Raw genomic sequence first — 18,523 nt, forward strand, 5'->3', positions numbered from 1 at the left:
ACAAATTCATTTTTCCTCTTGCTATGTATTATAGATCTTTGTGACTATCTCATCATCATCACTTAGAAGTCCAAATTCCTCCTCAAAAGCAGTACAAAGGTCCTTCCATGTGGTCCCCTTCACAACCTCCAAGTTTGTATACCAATCAATAGCTATTCCTCTCAGCATGGTTGGGAATGCTTTCAACCATTCATCGAAATCATTATCTCCGTTGGCTTGCCATATAGTTATACATGTTTTGCAATGATGTTGTGGGATTCTCCGATCCTTCCCCACTAAATCTAGGGGGTTTTTGTTTGTCTAAAGCCATTTTCTTGGGACGTTCCCTCTTGCCGGGATGCTCCCTCTTGCCAGGACTCCTCCTCATACTAGGCTAGATTCATGGGTTGCTCGTCCAGTAAGATCACCTTTGCCTTATGATTCTCCTTCCCCTTCTGTGTGGCTTAAGCTTTGTTCCTGGCGATGCTCTCTTTGTGCGAGGGTTTTAGGATTCTACCACACTTCTTTCGTGGTGCTTCCGAAATAGCCAAGTTGGCTATACCTTCAATGGTGTTTTCAATCAACCTTTCCTTGATATGATTTGTACTCTTAGGTTCCTTCACTAGTCCCCTTACGTTGTGATGTCTTTCCTCCTACTTGTGGAGACGTAGAGTTCGTAGGATGATTTCCTCCTCGGTTTCCTCCTCCAACACTCGCGTGGGATATTTATTTGGAAGCAGGGGATTGAATTATTTTAGCACTTGGTTGTTTTCCTTGGAATGTCACACTCCTCTAGTTCTTGTGTTCTTTCCGCAAACTGTTGGAGCACTTGTTGTCTTCTTCGTTCTCTTTCTATTTCGACTCTTTCTTCCTCCACGCGTACCAAGTTTCTTGCCAATAGTTGAGGGGTCTATACAAGTAGATCATACATTGTTGGTGGTACAGAAAGCTCATCCTGTACCGTGCTCTTTGGGACCGCTCTCTCTCGGGCTTCCCTTTGCACAGAGTGGTCGACAAAAACTTCCCAAGTAACCACTAGATCATGTGTTACTTGATCTTCTCTCGTTAATCCTCCTCTTCTCCGTTACTATTTGTTATTTGTATACGTGGTAGGAAGGGTCTTCTCGTTACTCCATCTTGCCTAGTCGACAACCTCCAGGTTCAGACTTAGGCAACGACGCCAAAATGTAGAATGGTTATCAATGCACAATGTATAGAACAATATAACATAGATTCAATAGTACTAATAGAACATTCATTACTTGTATCAGAATACCATAGTGGTGAGGAAATGTTCTTTCTTTATTGATTACCAAAAACATGAGTACATCAGCCATATTCCAAAGTTCTTATATAATGGTCCGTTGGTTGGGAAAGCCAACAGATGCATCCCCTTGCTTCCTAACTACCCATCCCAACAAAGCCAAACTAAAGATTAATTACAATATCACTTTATCACTAAATCAAGCATCAATTTCTTTCACATTTCAATGGTTTGACAAAATGTCAAACACTTGGCAAGCAGCCCAATTACCATTGAATATATGATGTCTTAAATTTTCAAACACAATGTCAGAATGTACAGGAAACTGATCACAAATTTATTTAATTTTGGCCTTTTAAGTTTTGCATAAATAAATACCAAACGCCAATAAACAATTCTAAAATGATTCACACCGGCCTTTGAATTCATTCATCAACAAACCATATAGCAATATAATGAAAAAATGAATTTAATTGTTGGCTGATTATAAGTCAGAATTTGAAGCCAGCCTGTTTGCTTTCAAACTATTGTAATATTAACTGAATTTTACAAATTAAGAACCTGGTCTTTGTTGTAGAATGTAATTGCAAAGTCAAACTGAAAGCCACCTAGTCCAATTTCAATTTGGCGTTCACAGTCTACCCTTACAAATGCTGCCCAAAACAAATTCCAATCTGTAGACTAAACCCTCGTCCAGCAACAGAGAAATTATAATATTCAAATGTATAAATGCTCCTCGGCCACAGTTAATATAGAAAAATGAGACAATAATAAAACTCAAAAGTCCACAATACCTCAGCTGTGGATTCTCAGAATTAAATCTACAATACTTTAGCTGTAGATCCCAAATCCTTATACTTCAGCAAGGGCACAAACTTCAGACTCAGAAATGTCACAAAGACAACAAGAGAAAAATAAAATAATCAAATAATTGGATGCTTTACTCATCAAATGGGCTCATATTTATAATCTCCAAATGGCACAAAGTTTCCCAAATGAACTTCACTTAAGAAACTTCCCACACACAACATTAAAATATAATAAAGTGCCATTGTAATTTGATTTATTAATTGCTTTTGGCTTCGAAAATGACCTTTTCCACCATAATGTAAAATTTTGACACGTAAGGCCACTGTTTCTTGTTCCCATGATTTAAAACTTTTCGTCCCGGTTCCAATGAGCTATGATACTGAGGTGACCAATCAACAACACTATCAAAAATAACAACTTCAACATATTTATATGAATAATAATAATAGTTCACCCGTCTTGCGAAAACAACTGAAGAGGCATTAGAATCAAAATCTTACAACACCAAAGTGATCCTGATGATGAAAGATGATGAATGAACATGACGGGGTGACTTACTATAAATAGACGCTCCCTCCAAGATTCTTAGAGCTCAAACTGGAAGCCCGAAATAAAAACTAACAGCATCCTCCAACTCCTCTAACTCAACTAAGCTCATCGAAACCAACAGATTGACTTACTATAAATAGTAAGTTCCTCAAACAGAGCCAAAACACACCCTAGGCTGCTGGGAAGCCTATAACCACACAATTGAGACCCTCAAATCCCACTGTTAGCTCATGAGGGTCGCAATGGTGAACTGACCTGGCCAACTATAGGAACTTGCTAAAAATGGGGACATTACACTAACTACCCATCCCAACAAAGCCAAACTAAAGGTTAATTACAATATCACTTTATCACGCACTACAAAATGGAATGCCAACAAAACAAAACAGATTATGTTTTTCTAGCTGGTTATTGCAGCCCCTAACCATTCCAAATCAGAAATTGGAGAGCATATCAATGGATTTTATTATGGGGTTGTCAAAATTACAAGGTAAGTATTGTATATATGTGGTCGTTAGGCTCAATAAATATGCTAATTTTCTGGCAATTTCTTCAGAATATGAAGCCACACAAATGGTGAATTTATTTTTTAGAAAAGTTTCAGACTTCATAGTTTGCCAAATAACATTATAAGGGACAGGGATAGAAAGTTGTTCAGCTTGTCTTGGCAAGAACTCTTTCGATTGACAGCTACTAAGTTAACACCAAGTTATCTATCATCCAAAACTGATGGGCAGACCAAGATCATGAACAAATGGATAGAGGGCTACTTAAGAAACTACATTATAGGGTAGCGAACAACTTCGGTCTGGTGGCTGCATTTTAGGGAATGTTGCTACGACAATGCACATCACATGTCAATTGGTATGGCTCCCTTACCTTTATGGTTATGATGCCACTTCATTTGTGGATTCAATCCTTATGGATAGTAGAATTCCAAGAGCCAAGGATGTTCAACAGAGTATGGGCATCTTGAAAACTCTCAAGGAAAATCCGCAGTAGACTCAAAACTAGCAAAAGCTATATGTTGACAGACACCAAACTAAGAGAGTTGTTGAGTTTGGTGATATGTTCTTGAGGTTGTGATCCCACAGGAAATCTTCGAACAAAGGGAGTTGGAGCTGAGAAGCTAAAGCAATGATTTTATGGACCCTATGATGTATTGAGGAAGACTGGTGAGGCAGCTTTTTAGCTAGAACTTCCAGCTAATAGTGGAATTCATAGTATATTTTATATTTTGTGTCTTAAGAAAGCTTTTAGACAGAAGATCTGCCCTTCACAACAGCTGCCACCGATTGATGATCAGGGCAAATTGATCCTAGAACTTGAAACTGTGTTGGATGTGAGTGAAAGGATGTCGAGGAATAAGATTATTTCTAAATATTTAGTGAAGTGGAAGAATCTTCTTCTTGAGGATGCAATTTGGGAGAGTGTATAGATATTTGAACATCCAAGTATGAAACTGCTTGAGGCCAAGCAATTCTAGAATGGGAGGGCTGTGATGACCTCGATCTAGGTTGGGTCTGCCAGCCAATCATGTGGGGGTGCTGTTTAACACCCCTTTCTATTTGCTAGTTTTATAAAATAAATAATAAAGTATTAACCAAATAAAAAATTTAAAAATATTAATAAATGCTCAAATAAATTTCATATCAGCTCTAGTACATCCTAGTCAATCGTGTGGTAGGTCGATTTTCTCCTTGGGCTGATATATGAAAGTAAAGGTATTAATACAAGTTATATTGGAGATGGAGGCATCAAAAAGTATCATTCTGAGTGCACTAAAAAAATAATACATGCTCCATTGACACGAATAAGACATGTTTGGTAAAGGTATTTGGTGGCATCAACCCAATGATTGAGAAGATAAAGAATCATAAATAAGCGAGCAAGATCCTAAAGAAACTTTTTTGAACTATGTGCAAATAGTTTTTGTTGGGCAATCGAGCAAATTGACTGCTCCACTACATCTTACCTTGCATTGATTTCAAAATATTATAGAATTAAGATCATTTCTTCACCAAGAGGGTCACGTGTAGAGATTTGGAGGATGTAGTCATGAATGGATTTGTTGATTTTGTACACTCCGATGGTCAGAGGATTTCCACCCTTCGTGAAAAATATGAGAAGAATGCTCACAAGTGATGGTATATGCATGGCCAGACATTCCAAAATCTATGATCTTGTGCAATCAATCTTTTATTGCAAGTAAGTTACAGAATTTTAATCTAAAACTCTTTAAATTTGAGTAACAGTATTTTCAGGTTTAAAGTTTTATTTATTTCATAGCTCTAACTCTATAATTTTGTTTCAATTGGTTGTCAATTGGAATATACACTCCATCCACTAACTGCAACTGAATGACATCAAAAAATTAGAGCAATTTGTTAACATTAATTCCAATTTTTGCCTTATTTTGTACAAACAAAATGATTACAAGGAAGGGGAAATGGAGTTGTAGGATGTAGAGCCATAACATGCTGATTTGGATACTTGTGTATCCCAACTATCTTCATTTTTTGAGGAATTCAGATAGCCAACATACCTATAATGCAACTTCTAGTGACCCTTAATTCTTGTGACTCTTCTAGTCTACCTACACCATTTAAAGCCAATGATAGTCATGATAATGATAATCCTTATGAAGACAAACTTCTGATTCCTGAATTAGTATTTTAATATTGAACAATTAATGGATATCTGTCATGGCATTTTAGTTAGAAAAATTGACGTCGAAGTAGTTTTTTGTTTTTTAAAAGACATTTAAATACTACAAATCTATGAGTATTTTATACATAAGATAGGCACTTCTGGTACCATTAGAGGTAATCAGCATTGACATGTGCTGTTTGTAGCTTAGGAAATAATACAGAACAGATATGTTAAAGAAATGGTATCGTCGGTCAGTATGAAAGGATTAATCTGTTAACTGTGTGTGCATGCATGTATACCAGTTCACCATGTGAACTGATATACATGCATACACACACATATATTAACAAAGTTATTATCCTTACCATCAACGAACTCCACCTGACTGTGCATACCATGCTAAGTATGAAATCTGTAATTATCTCTTGAAATTGAGTATTACTTGCCAAATCGATCAAGCATTGATCGACTCTATGATCTTTGCTTTATACAGATTAGTAATGATTTGGTATCCAAACAACACTAATGAGATCGGTGTTTATTAATTGGTTAATTACAATCACCCGATTAGGATCAGGGCTTTTGGGGATAATCCTAATCGAACCATCATGTCGCTTTAGACCAATCAGACATGACCGCCCTTTGGTAGGGCTATACATATGGATAAAACACCAATCAGACATGACCGCCCTTTGGTAGGGCTATACATATGGATAAAACACGAGATAAGAACCATTGAAAACATTAATAGTTTTATTTCTGCAAATTATACTGCTGTCTTATACCTGCGATAAAATCATCAGTGATTATCTCTCAATTCTGAATATCTGTTTGATACATATAAATTCTGAACTCCATCCATCTGCAAATAATGTCAGTCTGATTTAAAGTTTACTAGTACATTTACACGTTTGAAGCTAGTAACAGCAGGAAGACTGAAAAATTCTTCTCTACAGAGGTCCTCTGATCTATGATAGCTCCCAACGGAGATTCTGAGCTAAAAATAATCTTGCTAAATTGACAAATTTATAGTGATGGACTAGTCTAGGAAATTTGAGAGGAAAAATATTGAAAGAAAATAAATAATCTCATCTCTTTCTAGCTTTAGGATTTGCTCCATTCTAGCATAGCAATGTTTTTATTTGCTAAATGATCACCTAGGATATATGATTCTGTGGCAAAGATATTCTTGATTGCAGACTCTAGATGAAATATTGAATCTTAAGAGTGTTTATGACTATGTTGTTTGTATCAGTTTAATTCTGTGTTAATAATTTTTTTTGCCTACTAAAATATGTAAAATAACTGATATGATGCCTTATATTTTTTAATATCTTTGCTGGCTGCACTTAGGTTTACAAACCAAATGAGTATAATAGAGTGCTAATTATTTGTGGCCCTGGCAACAATGGTGGCGATGGGTTGGTGGCTGCACGCCACCTTTGTCATTTTGGATACATGCCATTTGTTTGCTATCCCAAACGCACTGATAAGCCTCTTTACCATGGACTTGTTACTCAGGTACATTTTCTCTTAGATGTAGTTCCCAAAAAAGTTATTGACAGTTCATTCAATGAAATTATAAGCTTATGATAAGAGAAGATCTGCAATCATTTTTTTAAAGAATCTTATACCGTTTTCTTGTGTTTTATAGCTTGAGGCACTTGCTGTTCCATTCTTGCTACCAGATGGTTTACCAACAGAATTGGCCAGTGATTTTGACATTATTGTGGATGCTATGTTTGGGTTCTCATTCCATGGTAAGGCTGTCCACTTACCATTTTTTCTTCCTGGAGTTATATTTAGCAACGACAGTTTGGAAATACACTATAACATCTAGTCTATTTTTCATCTCCATGTTATCTTGTTAAGTTGACAGTTGCATATAAAGTTATAAACTCTTTAACAGAGTTAACTCTCAGTAATGGATAAATCAGTCCCCTGGGTACAGTGGGGAAGGGCTATTGTTATGGTAATGTGAACATCATTCAGATAAGGGTATGTAAATTAATGAATGATGATATGGCTCTATCACATTATAATATAGTTGGCAGATGATATGGATGTGGAAACAGGGACATGGTACTTATTCCTTTACTGGAGTTTCCTTATGGCTGCAAAAGATCAAGATGCCAGAGTATAGTAGAATATAAGGGAGGCACACAAAAATAGCTCATCTGAACCTTTGCAATAACTGATTATAAGAATAGCAGAATTTGAGTGACAGAAAGTGGGCTAACACCATAGTTGTCATTGATGTCACCAACTCAGACTAGAAATTGTAGTTGTTAAAATATCCAACAGGTTATGCCACAATGGCTCACCAGGAGACATAATATGCCGTTAACACTGATTATTGCTGCTGCATCATTAATAAACTGAATAGTTGCATGTAATAACCCTGCCTGGCTATAGCTTTAACAGATACTAATATTTCTGACTTTTGACATTACATCAAAACATTTAGCATACAATGCCAATACTACTGAAAAGAACTCCAAGGTTGACTAAATCACATTGACCAAGATTAGGCAATTTTTGAACAACACAGATGATGACCAAGCTCAATTCAATGGCAATGATAGATTTGCATTAGATTTACCATGTCATGTAACTTAAAAAAAACTGAACTACTCCATATTTATCTCTCAATTCAATTTACATCAGCATTGGATCAAATTTCATCTTAGAATTTCACACACTTTCTTCCAAGCAACAGTAATGACAGAAATGGATGATGCAAACCTTAAGAAATCGATCCACAATACCTCAGTTGCAGGATCAATGCTCAATTCTAAAATTACGAACCCTTAGCCAGATGCTTCAATGAGTATATAATAATCAAGATTATTCTGTAAAGATTCTGCAATTTCTGAATTTTGATCAGATTTTTATTTTGGCCTTTGAATGCTAAGAACAGTCTTCTAAGTTCTCTGAATATTGAGGATGTTTGATACCTATATTTATAATCAGAACTTCTGTACTTCTCCAATACTGATGCAAGAAAGAATAATTACTTTGCTGTGATATTGACTGAAAATATTTATGATTTAATTTACTGGATATAGATGCTAGAAGGAGCAGACTTAATTTTGTTTGTGTGTCCTCCAGAACTGCATCACCATCCTTCTAAATATCTAGACAAAAGATGTCAGACTCAAAGGTCATGTCTTTTCCTTATACTACTTTAATTATGCCTCCTCATGAACCGGCGATTTCAAGTTTAATCTAATTAGTCACTAACTAACACATTGTGTTTTTTTTTTTTTTTTTTTTTTTTAGACTGCAGGAATTGGTGCAACACGGCCCCTCTATAAACTGCAGTGCGGCTGGTAAACTTTTTAACGTGACCGGTAACGCTGGTGCAACACGCCCACCAGTACCACGAGGACGGGGGAGACTAGAACCCGTGACCAACCCCTTGCAACAGGGAAGATTTAGCCAACCTAGCTAGGGCCCCCGCCCAACTAACACATTGTGTTAGGTTAGTGTTAATATCAGATTAATATGGAAAAGGTGCCGTCTCATAATAGGAGAGCAAGGAGAGCATATAAAGTCGTCAGTAGATAATTAGAATAAGAAGAATAAATGCGACTGCATTTCCAGGCCTGTTGATTATCAGGTTATATATATTTAACGCTCCCTCTTAACTTGATAATCATACAGAGAGATATTATATCTAGCAACATCAATACAGATGTATAAGCAAGAACTAATACTCTATATCTGTCTGAATCTTCTCAGTATGTGATATCATAGAACACGTAATACAATGTCATATTACTTAACCTGTGATATGACAGATCACTGCTACTAGTGATAAGGTACAGGATAAATTTGAAGAGTGATTTAAGTTCGTCATTTATCCAAGTTTTGACTCATAGAAACTGATAACTGATATTTCTATATCACAACAAGATCCTGAGTTTAAGATCTACTAGAAAACAGGATAACCTCGGAGAATACTAAAATTCTCCCTTTATCCAACTTGTGACTTGTAAACATAGCAATGTCTACATCACAATATGATCTTGAACTCATCTAGATCTTATAGTAGATTTCTACTGTTTAGCACATTATCTAAGAGATCATCACCTCTCATAATGTTTTATACAAGTGTTTATTATTTTTTAGAGATTGTCACCTCTTAAAATAATAAATACAAATGAATACAAATGGCGGGGCCCATAATAGTCAATAGCCTGACAAATAAAATTATTTTATTAATAATCAAGAGAGTACAAATGGATTACAACTCAACCATACCAAGTCTCCTCTTGAAGTGTTCTATCTTCACTCTAGATAGAGGTTTGGTGAGTATGTTTGCTGTTTGATCTGTAGTGCAAATGTATTCCAATTTTTTAGAATTTCTGTCCACCATATCTCTTACATAATGGTAAGGAATTTCAATATGCTTGGACTTGTCATGGAAAACTGGATTCATTGAGAGCTTGATGAAACTTTGATTATCACAATGAATAATCATGGGATTCATAGCTTGCCCAAATAATCCCACAAGTAACTTCCTCAGCCATATTGCTTCCTGGGAGGCCATCGCTGCTGCAATGTATTCGACTTCTGTGGAACTCTATGCTACTGAAGATTGCTTTCTACATATCCAAGATATAATTGCTGATCCCAAACTGAAACAACATCTTGAAGTACTTTTCCTGTCTTTAACACTTCCACCCCAATCTGAATCAGTGAATCCATGTAAGTCTAGAGCAACTTTCTCATATTTGAGTCTGAGATTAAGAGTGCCTTGTAAGTATCTCATAATGTGTTTAACTGTGACTAGGTGAATCTCTTTTGGTTCACACATAAATTGACTTAAGGCATTAATTGCATAGCAAATATCTGGTCTTATATTTACTAAGTACATAAGAGGCCCAATCATCTGTCTGTAGAGAGTAGAATCTATGGATGGTGATTCTGCAGCTGCTTCCTTAAGTTTATGTAGATTAGTCTCCATTGGAGAAGACATAGGTTTGCAATTCCACATTCCAAATCTCTTTAAAATATCTGATGTATACTTCCCTTGATTTAGTATGATACTGTTAGAATTCTGCTGTACTTCCAGTCCTAGGAAGTAATGAAGGAGTCCCAAATCTTTCATCTCAAATTCTCTAGTTAGATCTTTCTTGCACTGATCTATGATGATCATCACCTGTTATTAGTAGATCATCAACATACAGTATCAGAATTACCATATCATCTTTATCTCTTTTATAATATAAATTTGGATCAGCTTCATTCTTGGAGAATCCTAAGTTGGTGAGATACTTATCAACTCTTTCATACTAGGCCCTAGGAGCCTGTTTAAGCCCATGGAGAGCTTTCTTGAGCCTGCAAACAAAAGCGTTAAGATCATGAGTTTCAAATCCTTCAAGTTGCTCCAGATATACTTCTTCTGAAATCTTTCCATTTAGGAATGCTGTTTTCACATCCATCTAATGTACCTTCCATCCCTTTGATGCAACAATTGCTAAGACTACTCTTATGGAGGTATATCTGGCAACAAGATCAAAGGTTTCTTCATAATCAATCCCTTCTTTCTAAGAAAATCCTTTGGCTACAAATCTGGCTTTATACTTCTCAATACTACTATCAACAGTATGCTTTATTTAAATATCCAGCTGGAAGAAGCAACAGATTTTCCTTTAGGTCTTGGAACAATTTCCCAAACATCATTTTTCATGATAGATTGGTATTCTTTTGTCATAGCTTCTTTCCAAGCTGTATGTTTAATAGCATCAGAGGGATTGGTTGGCTTTGTTTTGGATAAATCACTTATGTTAGCTGTATAACCAGAGAATCTTTTAGGTCTTTTGCTTTCTCTGACTGTTCTGGAAGGTGTAGCAAAATCTCGAGTGGCTTCAACTGTTTTAATGGCTCAAAGTAGTCTTTTCTTTGAATTTTTTCAAGGTTCATATTTTGAATTTCATCTTCGATTTCTTCTAAGTTCTCCCTCTAGGACCCAGATTCACTATTTCTTTCCGAACTAGATAAAGCAGAAGGTTCATCAGAACTTATGGCTCTTTTGAATGCAAGATCTTCTTCAAAGATTATATCTTTGCTAAGTTCAATAGTTTTTTGTCTAGGTATGAAAATCCTATATGCTTTAGAAGTTTCACTATACCCTACAAAAATACCTTTCCTCCTAGAGGGTTCTAACTTGGTTCTCTTTTCTTTTGGAACATGGATATATACAGGACATCCAAAAATTCTAAGATAACTTATATTGGGTTTTACTTTAGTAACTTCTTTAGGGGTTTTATCTTTAAGATAGGATTGAGGGCTTTTATTTTGAATATATATAGCAGTACAAGAGGCTTCTGCCCAAAGATAATATTTTAGGTTTTGGTCAAAAATCATAGCCCTAGCAGCTTCCATAATTGTCCTATTCTTTCTTTCTGCTACCCCGTTTTGCTCTGGGTTATAAGGAATAGTGTACTCCCTCTTAATCTTTGATTCTTTACAAAACCTTTTAAACAAGTCTGAGATATATTCTCCTTCGTTATCAGTATTAAGGGTTTTAATTTTATATCCTGAAAGATTTTCAGTTAATGCTTTGAATTTTTTAAATCTTTGTAGAATTTCTTCTAATTCCTTGCATTTTAAAAAGTAAATCCATGTTTTCCTAGAGAAGTCATCTATGAACAAGATATAATACTAGAATCCTCCAAGAGAAGGAACAGACATAGGTCCACATAAATCTGAATGAATTAATTTTAGTGCATTATTTGTTTTCCTAGTACTATCATGAAAGGGACTTTTGGTGCTTTTACCCAGAACACACCCTTTGCAAATACTAGGGTGGTCTTTATTTAATTTGGGTAATCCAGTAGCCATCTTTTCCATAGTTGATAAAGTTTTAAAATTTAGATGCCCTATTCTTCTATGCCATATTTCATTTGAATCTTTAGCTTCGTGAACTAGGGCTTGAATGGATTGACTAGATTCTGTATTCAACTCATACAAATATCCCTTTCTTTGACCAATTAACTTTTCTTTCTTGATGGAAGAGTTCTTAGCCCAAGTTCATACTTTGCCATCCACAAATGCAACATTGTGTCCATCATCTTCAAGTGTTGTAATTGAGATTAGGTTTCTTTTAATCCCTGGTACATAGAGTACACTTTTAAGAAGAAGAGTATTTCTCGATTTTAGTTTCAAAGTACAATTTTCAATTCCTTCAACGGAGTGTGCTGAGTTATCACCATTGGTAACTTCAGCGTTAACCTTCTCTGGTAAAGAATCTAGAGTTTCTTTGTATCCCGTTATATGTCTAGAAGATCTACTATCAATTACTCATGCTTTATTTGAAATTTCATTTGATAGAGAGAAATACAAAACACGGTTCTCAGGATCATAAGTATCTTCTTCTCTAATGACATTTGTACAATTTGCTTGTTGTATGGAGTTTTCAGGACAATTAGATCTATAATGTCCAAATTTTTCTCATTTGAAACACTTTATTTTAGATAGATCTTTCTTGGGCTTTCTATTCTTTTGATTTCCCTTTTTCTTCTTGAAATGCTTCTTCTTGCCTTTATAGGAATTTGTATTAAGAATGTGAAGTTCTTCATCTGCTACTTTTGGTTTCCCTCCTTTCTTTAGTTTTCTGGATTCCTCTTGAAGACAATCATTCTTGAGTCTGTTAAAGTCCAGAAGCTGATCTTTGGCTCTTATTCCTTGTGCGAATGTCTCCCATGAATCTGACAATCCATCTATAGCCATAAGTGTTAATTTTGTGTCACTAATGATGGTTCCTATGCTTGATAGTACATCTCTAATGCCGGCAACTCTTAGGAAATAAGAATTTATCGATTCTCCTTTCTTTATCTGAATGTGATTTAGTTGCCTTTTTAGTGCAAGAACCCTGGTTGCATTGTTTACTTCATATGCATTCATCATATCAAAGGCAGTTTGATGTTTTGTAAGCATAGGCACAATATCATTTTTAACTCCATCCAAGATGATTTGAATAGCTTTTCTATTTCCTTTGCTCCATATAGATTTGTGAGGTTCAACTGGGGGTTGTTTGGATGCTCCATCAACGAGTTGTTTAACATTGTTCTCTTCAAGAATCATCAAGATTCTGAATTTTCAAGCTTCGAAGTGTTCTTTCCCATCAAACCTGTCCTCGGGTCTGATTGTGTATGCCATTGAAGATAGGAGAAAGCTACTAAACATATATGAAGTCTGATAACTGAATTTTGCAGAGCCCTAGATTTGATAATTTGGCTCTGATACAATGTAAAGATTCTGCAACTTCTGAATTTTCATCAGACTTTTATTTTGGTCTTTGAATGCTAAGAACAGTCTTCTAAGTTCTCTGAATATTGAGGATGTTTGATACCTATATTTATAATCAGAACTTTTGTACTTCTCCAATACTGATGCAAGAAAGAATAATTAATTTACTGTGATATTGATTGAAAATATCTTTGATTTAATTTACTGGATATAGATGCTAGAAGGAGCAGACTTAATTTTGTTTGTGTCCTTCAGAACTGCATCACCATCCTTCTAAATATCTAGACAAAAGACGTCAGACTCAAAGGTCATGTCTTTTCCTTATACAACTTTAATTATGCCTCCTCATGAACCAGTGATTTCAAGTTTAATTTAATTAGTCACTAACTAACACATTGTGTTAGGTTAGTGTTAATATCAGATTAATATGGAAAAGGTGCCGTCTCATAATAGGAGAGCAAGTAGAGCATATAAAGTTGTCAATAGATAATTAGAATAAGAAGAATAAATGTGACCACATTTCAAGGCCTGTTGATTATCAGGTTATATATGTTTAACATATTCTCCTTAGCTACAACTTTTACAGTAGGAGATGTTGACCAATTGTATACTTCAGCATAATTGCCAAGAACTTCTTAAACGCAACCCTTATACTTCAGCAAGGGCCACAAAATATCAAAACTTAGAAAAAGCCACAAAGGCATCAAAAGAAAATGAAATATCCAAGCATGCTTTTTTCAACAAATGGGCTTGTATTTATAACCTCTAGATACCTTTTTTGTTGCCAAAATGTAACTTCATTCACAAAGCTTCACCACACAACATTAATTAGAAGCTTCCATTAGATTCTTTCACTTGACTTGGCTTAACTAATTAATAAATGACTCTTTCCAATGATAACTCAACTCTCAACTGAAGTGAAATTATAAAGTTAAATTATAACTTTATAATAAGCCATTTAATAAATTAATAATAATTTGGCCACTAAAAATATAATAACTCCCAAAATACTCATCATTTAAATATGCCGTTTGAAATAGGAGTCGTACCTATTATTTCTCCATGTGACCAAATGTACTTTCCAAAAATAGAAAAGGTCCATCTTAATTACCACCCAACTTACCACAAATAGTAAGTACACAAAACTAAGCCCAAACAAAGTCCAATTTGAGCCAAACGAAGACCAACTTGTAGCTTACTGAATTGTGGAGAAGACAAGACCCTCCCAAGTCAAGCCAAGCCACTGCCTTAGAAGACCCTCCATCCACAATAATTAGCCTATGAGGATCACAATAATAGGCTAATCCCCAAAACTCTAATGCTGGCAAAAATGGGGACATTACATTGCATTCTCCTTGGTAATATTAATTTCCTTCAGAATTGTTAACATGCTATTAATGATGGTTTAGTTTTAACTTATTGTAAACCATTGTCATTTTTTATGTTATTAGAAATTTGCATGTAGATAGTTTTTGCATTGTTTACGTTTTGGTGTAATCCAACTTTAGTTTTTTGGAAATGTGGCTAATATAGTTTTTTGTCTTGCCACATGTTGACTTAAGGTTTTACTTTTCTTTTATATATCCAAATATCAAAACATAGTTCTTGCATTTTTTTATGTTTTGGCGTAATCCAGCTTTAGATTTTTGAAAATGTGGCTAATATAGTTTTTTGTCTTTCGACATGTTGGCTTAAGGTTTTACTTTTCTTTTATATATCCAAATATCAAATTGAATAGTTGCATGCTCCCTGGTAATATTAATTTCCTTCAGAATTGTTAACATGATATTAATGATGGTTGAGTTTAACTTATTGTAAACCATTGTCATTTTTTATGTTGTTAGAAAATTGCATACAGATAGTTTTTGCATTTTTCACGTTTTGGTGTAATCTAGCTTTAGATTTTTGAAAATGTGGCTAATATAGTTTTTTGTCTTGCCACATGTTGACTTAAGATTTCACTTTTCTTTTATAAATCCAAATATCAAAACAACCAAATGCTTTGAACTTCTTGTGAATCTAGAGGGGCAGTTGGACATATTGGAAGAAGATTATATCAATATCCTAAAAGACAGAGGACAAAATTAATGGAGGAAATAAATTGGTAGGGAAAATCTTAGGCACGGGATTTGAGGGGTGATCTTGGGTACCTTTGAGTCAATACTCAGCATAGACATTGCTAGACTGCAATTGAAATGTCTCATTGAGAATCTTCCAGAAGTTATTCATAAAAGTCATTTGTCAAATCAGAAGTTAATAACTGTCAAAGATGGACAAATTCAGTGATTTTCTGGGAGTAACTGTAACAATTTATGTGAAAAGGATTTTTTGTTGACTCTACAAACACAGGAAAGTCACAACGTGAACCAAAAAGCAATTTTAAAGAACCATCTACCACTGTCCCATGCTCTTACTTCTCTGCCTGCAATAAAATAGATCACTATTCAAACCAGAAAACTTGTGCATTACAGTCTACTATCAAGAATACCAATAGTCACCTGATGTCTATCCAGATATCACACAATGACCCAATAATATGAATTAAAAGATCCTATGCATCAAAAACACCAACTGATATAATGAATCAAAAACACCAACAGTCACCTGATATCTATCTAGATATCACATGACCCAATAATATGCTCACTAAGAAAACACTCCACAATGTTCAAAACTTCTGCCAAAAATACAATGATCACAATACCCCTGCAGTAATCTGGTTTAAATAGCGCTATTCAACCTTTCCATATGCTGTTAAGAACAGAGAATTGAATACACACTAATGAAGGATGCAGCATAAAAAATATTATCGACATTACTGCTGACATAACAGATAGCTTCTGCAGCTATCAATCTTCAACACTCATGAGAGATGGGTTCTTGTGAACTTGACGCAGTGCAAGGCAAGAGAATCCCCAAAGGAGATGTCCTAGCCCCTAGCTATAAAACCACACAGCGGAAACACAACAAGAAGAAGCAATAATGCAAGATCTGATACCAAATCACAATAATATATTTATAAAATATAACTGATTATATGCAATGTGCCGGGCTGTAAGGTCTTCCCAGTTAAGGCCAAATACAAAGCAAGTAATAGTTCTGCAAGATCCCTCAAGATCCAATCCAAACACTAGCTAGTCCAGATCCACACTCTGGTAGAAACCCCCAAGCAAGATCTCAACTTGTGCTCACAAGCCCACCAAGCAATCCCCTTGTTTTCCAAGCCACAGCTACTAACTCTTCTCCAAATTTGCTCTTCAAGCTCCTCTTCTCCACGATGGATGAATAATAATTAAAGACTTCCCCACAACCCCTACTTATACCAATCTAAGCCACAAGTCGGCCCAGAACACAAATTAAATACAAATATATAAATTAAATGCCACAAGTCAGCCTGCAACAACAATTAAATGCCCAAAATCGATATCTAAGTAAAATCACGATTTCTCCTAGCTCCGAATGAATTAGAACTCGTGCTTCGAACCATAGCTAGTACTCTAGGCCCTCCTAAATCCTTGAAATGTTCATCCTTTAACTCATTGTGGAAAATTAGTTATATGGCCTACAACAGGAACCAAATTCCTAAGCAAGGCCGAGCTCCATAGACCATGCCGAGTAACCAAAGACCATGCCGAGCTCCAAAGACCATGCTGAGCTCGCAAACCATGCTGTGCTCCAAAGACCATGCCGAGTCCCATAGACCATGCCGAGGTGCAAGAGCATGCCGAGCACCATTCCTTCTTGACCGAGTACCAGTCCAAGAACTCTCCAAAGCAACTCTCGAGCCTCCTCCCATGAACTCCAAAGTAGTCACCAAGAAAACCCAAGATGCTCCTACATCAGACTCCCTAGGTAAATAGAAAAGTGTGTTTCACACTTTGATGCCCAAAGAAAGAGTAACAACCAACTTCATCTTTACCAAAGGCTTCCACTCCAACAAGGACAAGAAAACCAATCTACACATCATCCATATTTGCATCATGCTATCAAACACTAGAATCTCAACCATCCAATCAGCATGCTCACTCCCAGGAACAAACTGGACATAATGCTTCAACAACAAACCCTCATCCACATCAGCGACTAGTGAATCTACATCAGCAGCAACAAACTCCACATTAGAAGCAACATGTAGATCTCCATCAACACATGTCAAACTCACAACCCCAGCAATCTCATTGCTTACAACAAGATGCTTTGCAATATAGAACTCATCACTAACAGCAACCAGATCATCCATGACCAAGTGCTCTGCAATTTCCATGTCAGATCCAACCAATTGATCATGAAAACCATCCTCTGTCCCAGCATCAACAAGGTTAGGAATATTTTCAACAACAACCTCTAGCTGCTCTACAAGTTCTGTATTAGACTCCACAATCTGATCAACAAAACCAACCTCTTCCACCTCAACTTTGGTATGCCATCTTCTTTCACGAACAAGTCTCTTAATCAACCAAACAACTCTCTTTCGGATCGGTAGACTCCAGCTCCACAAACATCTACGGAATTCCTTCCTCACCCTATCCTTAACTCGATCAGCCAAGCTAGCTTCAAATCGAGCAAACATCTCAAAAAACCTCCTCTCCACCACATCACAGAGATCCACAATCATCTCAAGGTTTAATCCTCTTGGAGCCATCTTCCAAGATCTTCATAAACCCTCTGCAACAAATCCGTCCTATGCTCCTTGTGACAAAACTAAATTGTTTGCAAGTTAGATCTCAACCTACCACCTCGCATGAACAATCAGGAACCAAATCACAAGTCTAGGACCATGGATCTGCAATCCAAAAAACTCTCTACGATCATGCCTCAACAAGATTAGTCTTCCATCTTTGCATCCATCGACCCATCTGCAAGCCCTCTGCAATTGCAAGTTAGAACCACGATCTGCCACCTTGCAACCAAAAGATCTAGGACTCCAGAAAGAAAATCCACCACCAGATCAAGATCTACTCAGATCAACATCTCCAACCCAAGTCTTGGTGCAAATTGCCTCAACTTCAG

The 18,523-nt window shown here is 35.9% G+C and overlaps 1 protein-coding gene across 28 annotated transcripts in view; it reads left to right on the forward strand.

Moving 5' to 3' along the window:
• LOC149575138 (pyridoxin (pyrodoxamine) 5'-phosphate oxidase) overlaps positions 1–18,523 on the forward strand; it is a 134,918-nt gene that overhangs the window by 62,581 nt on the left and 53,814 nt on the right. For all 28 annotated transcript variants that reach the window (XR_016360133.1, XR_016360130.1, XR_016360134.1 and 25 more), the window contains 2 exons: positions 6,608–6,775; positions 6,909–7,014. Coding sequence is in view for 17 of the 28 variants with exons in the window: in XM_089814993.1 (XP_089671119.1) it covers positions 6,608–6,775; positions 6,909–7,014 (274 nt within the window). In the remaining 11 variants the exon portion in view is untranslated. The remainder of the gene's footprint in view (positions 1–6,607; positions 6,776–6,908; positions 7,015–18,523) is intronic.

The sequence above is a fragment of the Cupressus sempervirens genome, chromosome 2 (genome assembly GCF_028749045.1).
Source record: "Cupressus sempervirens isolate cs-2001-9-10 chromosome 2, ASM2874904v1, whole genome shotgun sequence".
NCBI lineage: Eukaryota > Viridiplantae > Streptophyta > Pinopsida > Cupressales > Cupressaceae > Cupressus > Cupressus sempervirens.